We start from the raw sequence: 14,529 nt of genomic DNA, 5'->3' as shown, positions 1-14,529 counted from the left end.
GTAAAACTCTTTCATGGAACTGTTACCTCACTCACTCATTCATTCATTCAATCATATTTATTGAGTGCTTACTGTGTGCAGAGCACTGTACTGAGCACTTGGAATGTACAATTTGGCAACAGATAGAGACAATCCCTGCCCAACAACGGGCTCACAGTCTAAAAGGGGGAGACAGACAGCAAAACAAAACAAGTATTCAGGCATCAATACCATCAAAATAGATAAACAGAATCATAGATATATACACGTCAATAATAAAATAGAGTAATAAATAATATATACAAATATTACACTCTAACCGGATAGTGTGCCAGTAAATCAACCGATGGTATTTTCTGAGCACCGACTGGGTGCAGAGCACTGTACTAGGCACTTCGAAGAGCACATTTCAAAAGAGTTGGTGAGACATGATCCCTGCCCACAAGGAGCTCACATTCTCAGGATGAACCTGTAAAAAGAGCTCAGGGGGATTGATTCCAAAGGAATTCTGGGTATATTGAGCAAACATGTCGCCTTAGTGCTGCTACTGACTTCGATTCTATCCTTCATTCTCTCTATCGTATTTATTGAGTGCTTACTGTGTGCAAAGCACTGTACAAAGCACTTAAAAAGGGAGCTGACAGAGACCCCTACCAGAACCACCAATAAGAATAATTGTGAATTTTGTTCAATGTTTACTACATACCAAGCACTGTGTTAAACCCTAGGGATACAATTCATTCATTCACTCATTCAATAGTATTTATGCTTACTATGTGCAGAGCACTTTACTAAGCACTTGGAATGTACAATCAGGTCAGACAATTTCCCTGTCCCACAAGGTGCTCGCAGTCTAATGGGGAGGGAGAACAGGTATTTAATAACCATTTTACAAATGAGAAGTGAAATGGCTTGCCCAAGGTCACACAGCAGACAAGTGGCAGAGCCGGAATTAGAACCCACGTCCTCTGACTTTCAAACCCACGCTCTTTCCACTATGCCACGCTGCTTCTCTGCTTCCCAGCTCTGCCACTTTGTTGAGTGACCTTGGGCAAGTCAATTCACTTCTCTGTGCCTCAGTTACCTCATCTGTCAGTCTGTCAGTCAGCAAGACAATCATATTTATTGAGTGTTTACTGTCTGCAGAGCACGGTACTAAACACTTGGGAGAGCTCAATACAACAATATAATGGACACATTTCCTGTCCATAATAAATTTACAGACTAGAGGGGGATTAAAATGTAAAATAGGGACTAAGACCGTGACCCCCATGTGGGACATGGACTGCGCCCAAACCTGATTAGTTTGTATCTACTCCAGCACTTAGTAAGCGCTTAGCAAAAACCATTACAAAAAAACATATAATGAAATGAAAATTTTTAAAAATATATGATTGATTCATTGAATGACCATTCAGGAGTTATCTTTTTTTAGTCTGCAGTCAGCGCTCTCCACTCTTTCCAAAGCGTGGTCTTTATTGTCTTAGAATCTCATTTTTATCCCAGATACCAACACATTGGAGTTGCATACAAATCTCTTTGAGGACTCTACTCTTCTTGTAGAAAGGCAGGATTTCCCCAAAGTAGACTGATGGGAGGAAGTAGTGAAAAATATAACATAGTAGCTGAATTGATGCTAATATGTCAAGCCGAGTTTGGGGAAATGTTCCATTTCATCATATTTTATTAAATGCTTTCTACCAAAGATGCTCTTTATACTGCTCTGCTTCCCCTCTCTATTTTAACAATAAGGCGGGGGGGAGTCAAACCTGATGTTCTATATTTTTTTTTCAATAAAGCAACGTAGCCTAGTGGATTAGAGCTCAGGCTTTGGAGTCTGAAGGACCTGGATTCTAATCCCCACTCTGTCACTTGTCTGCTGGGTGACCTTGGGCAAGTCACTATACTTCTCTGGGCCTCAGTTACTTCATCTGTAAAACAGGGATTAAGGCTGCAAGCCTCATGCTTCAGGCAGTCATCCAGTCAAGACAGTCAATGGTTAGAGAAGCAGCATGGCACAGTGGAAAGAGCCTGGGCTTGGGAGTCAGAGTTCATGGGTTAGAATCCCGGCTCCGCCGCTTGCCAGCTGTGTGACTTTGGGCAAGTCACTTAACTTCTCTGTACCTCAGTTACCTCATCTGTCAAATGGGGATTAAAACTGTGAGCTCCACGTGGGACAACTGATCACCTTGTATCCCCCAGCGCTTAGAACAGTGCTTTGCACATAGTAAGCACTTAACAAATACCACCATTTTATTTATCTATTTTATTTATCGAGTGCTTACTGTGCACAGAGCACTGTACTAAACCCTTGGGAGAGGACAATATAACAATATAACAGACACACTCCCTGTCCACAGCAAGCTTACCCGAGTGCTTAGTATAGAACCTGGTAGAAAGTAAGCATAATAAATACCTTTGTATTTATTACAGGGAGGGAAGTAGCATGGCATAATGGAGGGAGCCTGGGAGTCAGAGGATCATGGGTTCTAATCCTGGCTCCGCCACTTGTTGGCTGTGTGGCCCTGGGCAAGTCACTTCACCTCTCTGGGCCTCAGTTCCCTCATCTGTAAAATGGGGATTAAGTCTGTGAGTCCTATGCGAGACAGGTTCTGTGTCCAACCTGATTTGCTTGTATCTACCCCAGCGCTTAGTACAGTGCCTGGTACAAAATAAGCACTTAACAAATACCATAACTATTATTATTATTACTATTAACAACACCATTTACACGCTGTCAGCCTTGCAAGCCAGGTTCCCAGTGTCACAGTAAATACACGATTGCAAAGTTAGAGAAAAATCAGGCCAGGAAGACGAACTAACTGGAACAAACACAACCTCCCCTGAATTATTTCTTTTAGGTAAGTTTTCATGGCAACCTTCATTTGAAGAGTAGCTTCAATAACGCTGGTCTGCAGCAACCGATTCTGGAAGAAGACCATAAGGTCGAAAGAGTTTACTGGAACTCTCTTTTTGCAGAGCAAACACTTGAACTAGACTTCCAAGCAGTTCATTCTGAATCTGTAGAAAATTTATATCCCGATTTTTTTACAGTATTACACGCAGCCAACAAGTCCATAAACAATCATTTCCATTGCTCTCCACAACTTGATAAAGTGTACCCCCCACAGAGCAATATGTATGGTAACTTTCCTCATTCTGTCCCTTCGAACCCAATTTTTCCTTGCACATCACTCCAGCGATGTGGTCTAATTGTGGTGTTTGTTAGGCACTTACTATGTGTCAAGCACTGTTCTAAGCACCGAGGAAGATACAGGATGATCAGGTTGATGATGATGATGGTATTTGTAAAGCTTTTACCATGTACCAACCACTCTTCTAAGCGCTGGGGTAGATACAAGGTTATCAGGTTGTCCCACGTAGGGCTCACAGTCTTAATCCCCATTTTACCGATGAGGGAACTGAGGCACAGAGAAGTTAAGTGGCTTGCCCAAGGTTACTCAGCTGACAAGCAGCAGAGCCGGGATTAGAACCCACGTCCTCTGACTCCTCTTTCCACTAAGCCAGGCAGCTTACTAGACCGTAAAAACCCTGAGGGTAGGGAGTATCTTCTAGACTGTAAATTCATTCTCTAGACTGTAAACCCATTGCACTCAGGGAATGTGTCCGTTCTACTGTACTCTCCGAAGCACTTAGTACAGTCCCCTGCACATAGTAAGCACTCAATAAATAGCATTGATTGATTGATGTCTACTAATTCTTCTATACTCTCCCAAGTATTTAGAACAGTGTATCTACCCCAGAGCTTGGAACAATGCTTGACACATAGGAAGCGCTTAACAAATACCATCATTACTATTATTATGATTACTATTAAGTGTCCTGCTCACAGAAGGGACTCAATAAAAACTGTTTATTGATTAATTTATTGAAGTGAAACATATTAGGCATAAATTTCTCTATGAATGACCTAGCAAATAAGAGGCATGTTGAGAGAAACAGCACGGACTAGTGGAAAAGAGCATAGTCCTAGGAGTCAGAGGACCTGCCATGTGCCTGTTTTGTGGCCTTGGACAAGTCACTTCACTTTTCCGTACCTCGGTTACTCATCCATAAAGTGGTGATTTAATCCCTCTCCCTCCAACTTAGACCATGAACACCATGTGGGGCGGGGATGGTGTCCAACCTGATTACGTTATATCTACCCTAGAACTTAGAACAGTGTTGCCTAGTGGATAAAAAACAGGCCTGGGAGTCAGAAGGACCTGTGTTCTAATCCCGACTCCGCCCTTTATCTGCTGTGGGACCTGGTCCAAGTCACTCAACTTCTCTGTGCTTTAGTTACCTCATCTATAAAATGGGGTTTAAGACTGTGAGCTTAATGGGGGACATGGACTGTGTCCAACCTGATTAGTCTGTATGTACCTCAGCGCTTAGTACAGTGCCTAGCACATAGTGAGTTCTTAACATATAGTAAGCGCTTAACAAATACCACGAAAATAATAAATAAAATGTCAGTGCTTGACAATTAGTAAATGCTGAACGAATGCCATGATCATTATTTAAATGGCATATTTTCATTTTGCAAAGACATGCGGTCCCCATTATGAATCAATGGAATGAGAGGTGAAATTCCAATCGCTGATTTCACTGAAATTCTCAAGTGTTTGCGATATGTGTTCCTCGCTCAGCATGTCTTCCAGGTTTGGTTTAAGGTCCAACTGGAGTGAGTTTTTCTGGGGCGTTCCCTCCAGGCTAAGAGAAAATAACCGAAGCTATTCATGAAATGCAAAATACAATGGACCTGTTGTCCAGGTAAAAGCTGAGAATTGAGCCTTGTTTTCTGAATTCAACATTTCAGTTCATGGTGAAAATTATTCCAAAATCTTCCACCAGGCACAATACTTCCTATTCACCATTCGAGTTGAGTGGCAGTTGCGTTGGCCAAATATAAAGTTAATGAGAAAGCAGAAAGGTGTCCAACTTGGCTTGAAAATAAAATAGTAACTCTACTGGGTTGGATGACTAGAACGGCAAACATTTAATGCCACTCTCTGAGACCGACTGCCAGATGGAGACCTAATTAAATCAGTTTGCTCTACAGATTAAATAATTGTACACTCAATTTTTAGAGAAAAGCTAAGCTAATTTCCATAAAACCTTAATAAGATGCTATGGTGCTAAAAGAAATCAATGTAGTAAGTCTGAAACTAAATTTAGAAATGAACCCATTGTAATTTAAAATAAACCAGTCGATCCGACAATGACTCTCCGCTCCTTCAAAGTCTTATTGAAGGCTCATCTCCCTCAAGAAGCCTCCCTGACTAAGCCCTCCTTTCCTCTTCTCCCACTCTCTTCTGGGTCACCCTGACTTGCTCCTTTTATTCATCCCCTTCCCAGCCCCATAACACTTATGTAATTAATCGTAATTTATTTATTTATATTAATTTGTCACCCGCCCCAAGACTGTAAGCTCATCATAGGCAGAGAATGTGTCTGTTAATTGTTCTGCTGTACTCTCCCAAGTGCTTAGTACAGTGCTCTTCATATAGTAAGTGCTCAATAGATACGACTGACCACCAGACCTCGAGGTAACAGAGGAAGCTCCTTGTGGGTGGGAAACGCGGCACTTTATTACTCTGTATTTGCTCAACATCTAATATAGTGCCCGGCAACAAGTGAGCACTTAATGAATACCACTTCTATGACTACTGCTGTTGAAGGAACGTGGCTCAGTGGCAAGAGCCCAGGCTTGGGAGTCAGAGGTCATGGGTTCTAATCCCGGCTCCGCTACTTGTCAGCTGTGTGACCTTGGGCAAGTCACTTCACTTCTCCGGGCCTCAGTTACCTCATCTGGAAAATGGGGATGAAGACTGGGAGCTCTACGTGGGACAACCTGATTACCTTGTATCTACCCCAGCGCTGAGAACAGTGCTCAGCACATAGTAAGCGCTTAACAAAGCACTGCGGGAGAGAACAACAGAGTTAGTAGACAGACGCTCTACCTTCAACGATCTAATCTAGCAGGAGAAATGGATGTTAAAATAGATCACAAACACTGGCAAGCAAGAGAGTTTAAAGATATCAAAATAACTTGCTGCTCTCAAGAGGAGGAGGTGTTAACGGGGAAATTCTGAAGCGGCAGGAAAGGAGGGGGGGAAATAGGGTTGGATGAGGAGAGATAATCAGGGAAGGCCTCCTAAAGGAAATAAAAATAATGATCCCTCTGCCCCTCCTCCCATCCCCATTCCCCCTACTCCCTCCCTCTGCTCTACCCCCTTCCCCTCCCCACAGCACTTGTGTATAATTGTACATATTTATTACTCTATTTTATTAATGATATGTATATATTTATGATTCTATTTATCTATTTTGATGATATTGATGCCTGTCTACTTGTTTTGTTTTGTTGTCTGTCTCCCCCTTTAAAGCTGTAAGCCCATTGTTGGGAAGGGATTATCTCTGTTGCCAAACTGTACATTCCAAGCGTTTAGTACAGTGCTCAATAAATACAACTGAATGAATGAATGGTACTTGTTAAATGCTTATAATGTGCCAAGCCCTGTTCTAAGCACTGGGGTAGATACGATGTAATCAAGTTGGACAAATTCCTGCCCTATGTTGGGCTCACACTCTCAATCCTCTTTTTATAGATGAGGTAACTGAGGCCCAGAGAAGTGAGTGGCTTGCCCAAGGTCACACATAGCAGACTAGTGGTAGAGAACCCAGGTCCTTCTGACTCCCTGTCCCGTGCTCCATCCACTAATCCATGCTGCTGATGGCCTGTTCTTATCTTTCCTACAAATCCAGACACCCTCAAGCAATCAATCATATTTCTTGAGGGCTTAGGTGACGTGGAAATCCTGAGGTGGCAGTAAGTTGGAAGGAAACGGAGCCAAGCACGGAGAGACTAACCCGAGAAGGCCTCCTGGAAGAGGTGAGATTTCAGAGGGGCTTTGAAGGTGGGGAGAGCAGTAGCCTGGCCCAGGGGAATGAGGAGGGAGCTCAAGGGGCTGGAAATGGCAGGTTAATCACGGAAGACCTCCTGGAGGAAGCGGGATTTCAGAAGGGCTTTGAAGATGGGGAGAGAGGTGCTAGTCCAAATGGCCTGTTCTTTTTTTCAGCTTTTCTACAATCCAAACACCCACCTGCCTGGGGAAAACCTCATTCACCCCCCTGCAGAGGCCAAGAACTGATGTTTCTGATTACTGCCCACACGGAGACTTCAAATATGGTGAGGAGGAGGAGGAAGAAGAAAGAGGCGAAGGAAAACTTGCCGCCCTAACGTACCCACTTCAGCCAAACTTTTGATACAGGATTCAACGGATGCCTTCTGGGCTGGACTCAGCCAGCTGCAATTGTAGATTCTGAAGGCAGACTGCAGCAGCTGAATGAAAATCGGTTGGTGAGTCTGAAAATAGAGGGGGAGAGAGACAGAACAGATAATGCACACCATCACCTTCAAACCCATCCCGGGCATTCCTCCCCTCCAGACTGGAAGCTCGTTGTGGTCAGGGAACACGTCTACCAACTCTGCCCAGCACTTCGTACAGTGCTCCGCACACAGTGAACGCTCAACAAATACGATTCCTTAGGCTCGTTTAAACTGCATTGGCCAGAGAGCCTTCCTTCAGCTTGGGAGGGTAGAAACAACAAATCCTTGTGGACAAGGAATGTGTTTTGTTTATCGCTATACTGGACTCTCCCAAGTACTTAGTACGGTGCTCTGTGTACAATTAGCGCTCGATAAATACGACTGAATGAAAGAATAAAAGAATCCGTTTCAGTACACCTCCATTCGGCTGGAAGGGATGGAAATGTCTTGAATGCAAAAATCAAGCAAGCAAAATAAATAGAGGAATGCCGTCTCTTGCTCGCCCGTAGGTTTAAATTCCATTCCTTGACCAAGGTATTGCTTATTACCAGCTAATATGCGTTTCTCTTTTTCATAGCAATTTATCTCTTTGTTTCTCTGTATGTATACACTTACAAGTCATTTCGACCACTGGAGTGAACAGGAAATGTGCCACTTGATAGTATTGCATTTCTCAAGGACTTATGAAATCACGTGTGACAACCTGATTACCTTGTATCTACCCCAGCGTTTAGAACGGTGCTTGGCACAGAGTAAGCATTCAACAAATACCATCATCAACATCAACTTCTAATATCTTGATTTTACAGAGTGCTTTCATTCCCAAGGCAGTCTCACGTTACATTTCTCCAATGTATCCTGACAGCATCGCTGTGAGGTGAAGGCAGGTATTAGCATCCCCATTTTAAAGCTGAGGAAACTGAGGTCCAGAAGGTGACTGGCAGGTGGCAGAACTGCTCTTTACTCAATGCTGCCCTTTGATCAGATCAATCAATAAACCAATCAATGGTATTTACTGAGCACTTACTCTGTGTAGACCACCGTACTAACCGCTTGGGAGAGTACAACACTATAATCTATTTACATTAATGTTTCTCTCCCCCTTTAATAATAATAATAATAATTGTCATATTTGTTAAGCGCTTACTGTGTGCCAGGGGAAGCAGCGTGGCTCAGTGGAAAGAGCCTGGGCTTAGGAGTCAGAGGTCATGGGTTCGACTCCCGGCTCTGCCACTTGTCAGCTGCGTGATTGTGGGCAAGTCACTTCACTTCTCTGTGCCTCAGTTACCTCATCTGTAAAATGGGGATTAACTGTGAGCCTCACGTGGGATAACCTGATTACCCTGTATCTACCCCAGAGCTTAGAACAGTGCTCTGCACTTAGTAAGCGCTTAACAAATACCAACATTATTATTATTACTAACCACTGGGGTGGATTCAAGCAAGTTGGGTTGGACAGAGTCCCTGTCCCTCATAGAGCTCACAGTGTCAATCCCCATTTTACAGATGAGGTAACTGAGGCCCAGAGAATTGAAGTGACTTGCCCAAGGTCACAGAGCAGACAAGTGGCAGAACTGGAGATAGAACCCATGAACTTCTGACTCCCAAACCTGTGTTCTATCCACTATGCCATGCTGCTTCTCGATATAACAATATACACAATAAAAAGACACACTGATTGATCAATTGATTTAGGAGCAGTGCAAAAAAGCATTTGAAATTTGGAAGATAACTTTATAATGAAAGGCACCGCATGCTGAGGTGAATGACTTCTAGGTGACAGAGTCTTTCCGTAACTTTACCTGAAGGCTAGTGCTGTTGTCGGAAAATGGGGAACTGAAAAATCCGCTCACAATGTTCATCATGGGTTCGGTGACACACTTTTCCAAACACGTGTCTGCGTGTTTCCTATCTGTCGTCGTGTTGCAGACCTGCAGACAAAACAAATGAGAATTTTACTTGCACATGTTTTTTTGTGTCCAATGACAACAGGTTTTCTTCAAAAGGACAGGCACGGGCCTAATAAAAATATTTCTATGGTGAATGCCCAGAAAGATTTTTCAAGTGGTGGTAAATGGAATTTTAGCACATTTCCTGTCATTTTCCTCCCTCTCAACTCCCTCTCAATGAGTTTTTCTCAGTTACAATTTTTCCAGAGACTACAAATTTTCCCCTCTCTCCTCCCCTCTTCTACCCCTCTGCTCCTCCACTTTTCTCCCAATCTAGGTGTCAAATCCTCACAGTTCCTAGTACACAACCGCTCCTGGATCCGACCCTTATTCTCTCTCCAAATGGCAAGCCCACCGAGACAGAAACTGTGTGGTCTAGTGGACAGAGCACGGGCCTGGAAGTCAGGACTTGGGTTCTAGTCCCGGCTCTGCCACTTGTCTGCTGTGTGGCCTTGGGCAAGTCACTTTACATCTCTCTCATCTGTAAAATGGGCCGTGAAGACTGTGAGCCCCACATGGGACAGGGACCGTGTCCAGCCCGATTTGCCTGTATCCACCCCAGAGTTTAGTACAGTACCTGGCACATAGTAAGTGCTTAACTAATACCACAGAGGAAACAGATATTGTCTCTTGGAGACAAGTATTTTCTGCATACAGTAAGCTCCACACCAGCGCTTAGTACAGTGCCTGGCACAGAGTAAGCACTTAACAAATACCACAATTATTATTACTACCTTCAAAAGAAAAGGGAAGAAATCTACCCTGGGGAAAGCACTGATCAGACCACAAGTCTCTCTAATATGAAATAACCTCTCAGCCTCATTCTTTCCAAAAAGAGGCAGTTAGAGCAGCAAAAGAGGAAAAATTTCCCATCCTTCCACACAGCTCTTTAGCCCACTGCAAAGAGCTGCCTGGAAGTTTGAAAACTACTCTAACACCCCTCTGGGAGGCTAACAGCCTTTCTCTCGGCCTTGAGAGGGACAGAAGGCTGCTATTTGGGCAGTACACAAACACTGCCATCGCCTGAAAAATCACAGATGAACAGACTAAATCATCTCAACTTCAACTCTAGACTGTGAGTTCAGCGCTTAGTACAGTACTCTGCACACAGTAAGCGTTTGATAAATAAGATTGAATGAATGAATTGTGGGCAGGGAACACGTCTACCAACTCCATTATATTGTACTCTCCCAAGCGCTTAGTAAAATGCTCTTCACACAATAAGCACTAAATAAATACAACTGATTGATTGAGATGGGCTGCCCAGAGAGCCTGGAGAAAGACTGAGAAGCAGTGTGGCCTAGTGGTTAAAACCCAGGCCTGGGAGTCAGACGACTTGGGTTCTAATTCCGAATGCATGATCGAGGGCAAGTCACTTAACTTTTCTGTGTCTCTGTTCCCCCAGCTGTAAAATGAGGATTAAGACCGTGAGCTCCATGTAGAACAGGGACTATGTCCAACCTTGTATCTACCCTATTGTAATAATAATAATAATGTTGGTATTTGTTAAGCGCTTACTATGTGCCGAGCACTGTTCTAAGCGCTGGGGTAGACATAGGGGAATCAGGTTGTCCCACGTGGGGCTCACAGTCTTAATTCCCATTTTACAGATGAGGGAACTGAGGCACAGAGAAGTTAAGTGACTTGCCCACAGTCACACAGCTGACAAGTGGCAGAGTGGGATTCGAACTCATGACCTCTGACTCCAAAGCCCGCGCTCTTTCCACTGAGCCACGCTGTATCTATCTGTTGCCGAATTGTACATTTCAAGAGCTGAGTACAGTGCTCTGCACACAATAAGAGCTCAATAAATACGAATGAATGAATGATTGAATGAATATCCTAGTATTTAGAACAGTGCCTGGCACATTAGGAAGCACTTAAGAAATGAGTCAAGAGCTCACATGGAAAGGAAACGTACAAATTAAGAGACCCCTCTGGAAAAGAATTTCTGAATAAGTGAAATGAAGATGAGGAGAGCTATTGCCCTTCTCTGGAAAGAAGGAGAAACCAAGAATAAAAGAGGGGTTTTGGATGGGTGGAGTGACACTGAGTATTCCACTCAAATTCACCTTTCTCTCATGCTGGATTTTATTTTTTCCATGGTATTTGTTAAGCCCCCTCCCAGGATGGCAACTGGAGAGTTTCCAGTCCTCTACCAATCTCAGCTAGGGGAGGAAAGCCAAATAGAGGCCTACCCATTCCATTCCTAGCTTGGCCAGTAGTTAGCAAGTGGAAGGCCATCTGCTACAAGTCAAAACTCACCCGTCCTGGGCAACAGGGGCAAGGGAGGGCAGAGACTCAAGTTGACTGTGTGGAAGAATTTCCCTTTTCCCTCTGCTCCCTCTGCTCCCTTTCTACCACCTCCTTCACCTCTTCTCAGCTAAGCCCTCTTATCCCCCCTTTCCCTCGGCTCCTCCCCTTCTCCCTTCCCTCCCCTCGGCACTGTACTCGTCCGCTCAACTGTATATATTTTCATTACCCTATTTATTTTGTTAATGAGATGTACATCACCTTGATTCTATTTATTTGTGATTGTTTTAATGAGATGTTCATCCCCTTGAATCTATTTATTGCTATTGTTTTTGTCTGTCTCCCCCGATTAGACTGTAAGCCCATCAAAGGGCAGGGACTGTCTCTACCTATTACCTATTTGTACATTCCAAGCGCTTAGTACAGTGCTCTGCAATAGTAAGCGCTCCATAAATACTACTGAATGAATGAATGAATGGAAGAAGGCAGTGGTAAACCACTTCCAGATATTTACCAAGAAAACTCTACGGATCTACTACCAGAACAACTGCAGATGGAGGTGGGGCATTCTGAGAGAGATGTGTCCGTGGAGCTTGGTGACCTTGGTGAGGAGACTCACCTGAAAACACCAGCCCAGCAGTTACTCGCTGCATCCCGTGCCTCAGTTCCCTCATCCGTAAAACAGGGATTACGATGGTGAGCCCCATGTCGGACAGGGACTGTGACCAACCTGATAACCTAGAATCTACCCCAGCATTTAGCACTGTGACAGGCACATAGCAAGCGCTGAACAAATACCACAAAAAAAAAAACCCAAAACCCTGCCATCCGGGTCCTTTCTCTGGAGTACTGCTGTCTGTGCTATTTCCAGGGGAAATTGCTTTTTATCCCAGCACTTAGTAAAGTGCCTAGCACACAGTAAGAACTTAATAAATACCATAAAAAGAAAAAAACTGGTGAATTTCTACCCATGGAAAAGGGAGTTTTAGGATCCTTGAGGACAGCGGGCAAGACTACCAAATTTACTGTATTGTACTGTCCCAAAAGCTTGGTACAGTGGTCTGCACACTGTGTGTGCACAATAAATTCATTCATTCAATCATATTAATTGAGCACTTACTATGTGCAGAGCACTGTTTTAATAATAATAATGATGGCATTTGTTAAGCGCTTACTATGCACTGTTCTAAGCGCTGGGGAGGATGCAAGGTGATCAAGTTGTCCCACGTGGGGCTCACAGTCTTAATCCCATTTTGCAGATGAGGTAACTGAGGCCCAGAGAAGTGAAGGGACTTGCCCAACCTCACACAGCTGACATGTGAGGGAGCCGGGATTAGAACCCATGACCTCCGACTCCCCAGCCCATGCTCCTTCCACTGAGTCATGCTGCTTCTCTAATTAAGCACTTGGAAAGTACAATTCAGCAATAAAGAGAGACAATCCCCGCTCAAATTGGGCTTATAGTCTAATTCTAATAATAATAATGTTGGTATTTGTTAAGCGCTTACTATGTGCAGAGCACTGTTCTAAGCGCTGGGGTAGACACAGGGGAATCAGGTTGTCCAACGTGGGGCGCACAGTCTTAATTCCCATTTTACAGATGAGGGAACTGAGGCACAGAGAAGTTCAGTGACTTGCCCACAGTCACACAGCTGACAAGTGGCAGAGCTGGGATTCGAACTCATGAGCCCTGATTCCAAAGCCCGTGCTCTTTCCACTGCGCCACGCTGCTTAGTCTAGGAGGGGGGAGACAGACATCAACACAAGTAAAACAAGTAAGCAGGCATCAATATAAATAAATAGAATTATAGATATTCATTCAACAGTATTTATTGAGCGCTTACTATGTGCAGAGCACTGTACTAAGCGCTTGGAATGTACAAATCAGTAACAGAGACAGTCCCTGCCCTTTGACATCAAAACAAATAAACAGGCATCAAAATAAATAGAATTATAGATATATAATTCATTACCCTATTTATTTTGTTAATGAAATGTACATCGCCTTGATTCTATTTAGTCAACATTGTTTTTACGAGATGTTCTTCCCCTCGACTCTATTTATTGCCATTGTTCTTGTCTGTCCGTCTCCCCCGATTAGACTGTAAGCCCGTCAAACGGCAGGGATTGTCTCTATCTGTTGCCAACTTGTTCATTCCAAGCACTTAGTACAGTGCTCTGCACATAGTAAGCACTCAATAAATACTAATGAATGAACGAATAAGTGCTGTGAGGCGGGCAGAGGGAAGTAGAGCAAAGAGAGCCAGTCATGGCGATGGGGAGGAGAGAGAGATCTGAGGAAAAGGGGGGCTCAGTGTGGGAAGGCCTCCTGGAGGAGGTGAGCTCTCAGTAGGGCTTTGAAGAGGGGAAGAGCTTTAGTTTGGTGGAGGTGAGGAGGGAGGGCGTTTCAGGACAGCGGGAGGACGTGGCCCAGGGGTCGACGGCGGGACGGGCGAGAATGAGGCACAGTGAGAAGGCACAGTAATAAATATTGTTGATCGATGGAGGCTATCAATTTTTTCATCATCAACACAGATGGGACTCACATTTATTGTTATTCTAATATTAGATTAATTGCCATTGTTAAATTACTAATAATAATAATTTTAAGCACTTTACGTGCAGAAGCAGCGTTGCTTAGTGGCAAGAGCACAGGCTTGGGAGTCGGAGGACATGCATTCTAATTCCGGCTCTGCACTTGTTTGCTGTGTGACCTTGGGTAAGTCATTTCACTTTCCTGTGCCTTAGATCTCGCATCTGCAGAATGGGGTTTCAATACCCGTTCTCTCTCCTACTTAGACCGTGGGACCTGAATATCCTGTATCAACTGCATAGGTAATAATAATAATGATGATGATGGTATTTGTTAAATGCTCACTAGGTGCCAAGCACTGTTCTAAGCACTGGGGTAGATACAAGGTAATCAGGTTGTCCCTCATAGGGCTCACAGTCTTAATCCCCATTTTACAGAGAACGAACCCAGGTCCTCTGACTCACAGGCCCATTATCCTA

The 14,529-nt window shown here is 43.9% G+C and overlaps 1 protein-coding gene across 1 annotated transcript in view; it reads right to left on the bottom strand.

Moving 5' to 3' along the window:
• The window catches only part of ITPR2 (inositol 1,4,5-trisphosphate receptor type 2), a 428,831-nt gene that overhangs the window by 198,158 nt on the left and 216,144 nt on the right, over window positions 1-14,529 (bottom strand). Inside the window, exons 33-34 of the mRNA XM_029057432.2 lie at window positions 9,118-9,246; window positions 7,231-7,351 (exon numbers count right to left, since the gene is read on the bottom strand). Of these exons, the coding sequence (XP_028913265.1) occupies window positions 7,231-7,351; window positions 9,118-9,246 (250 nt within the window). The remainder of the gene's footprint in view (window positions 1-7,230; window positions 7,352-9,117; window positions 9,247-14,529) is intronic.

This window comes from Ornithorhynchus anatinus, chromosome 2, assembly GCF_004115215.2.
Source record: "Ornithorhynchus anatinus isolate Pmale09 chromosome 2, mOrnAna1.pri.v4, whole genome shotgun sequence".
Lineage (NCBI taxonomy): Eukaryota > Metazoa > Chordata > Mammalia > Monotremata > Ornithorhynchidae > Ornithorhynchus > Ornithorhynchus anatinus.
This window is presented reverse-complemented; position numbering and strand designations above follow the sequence as displayed.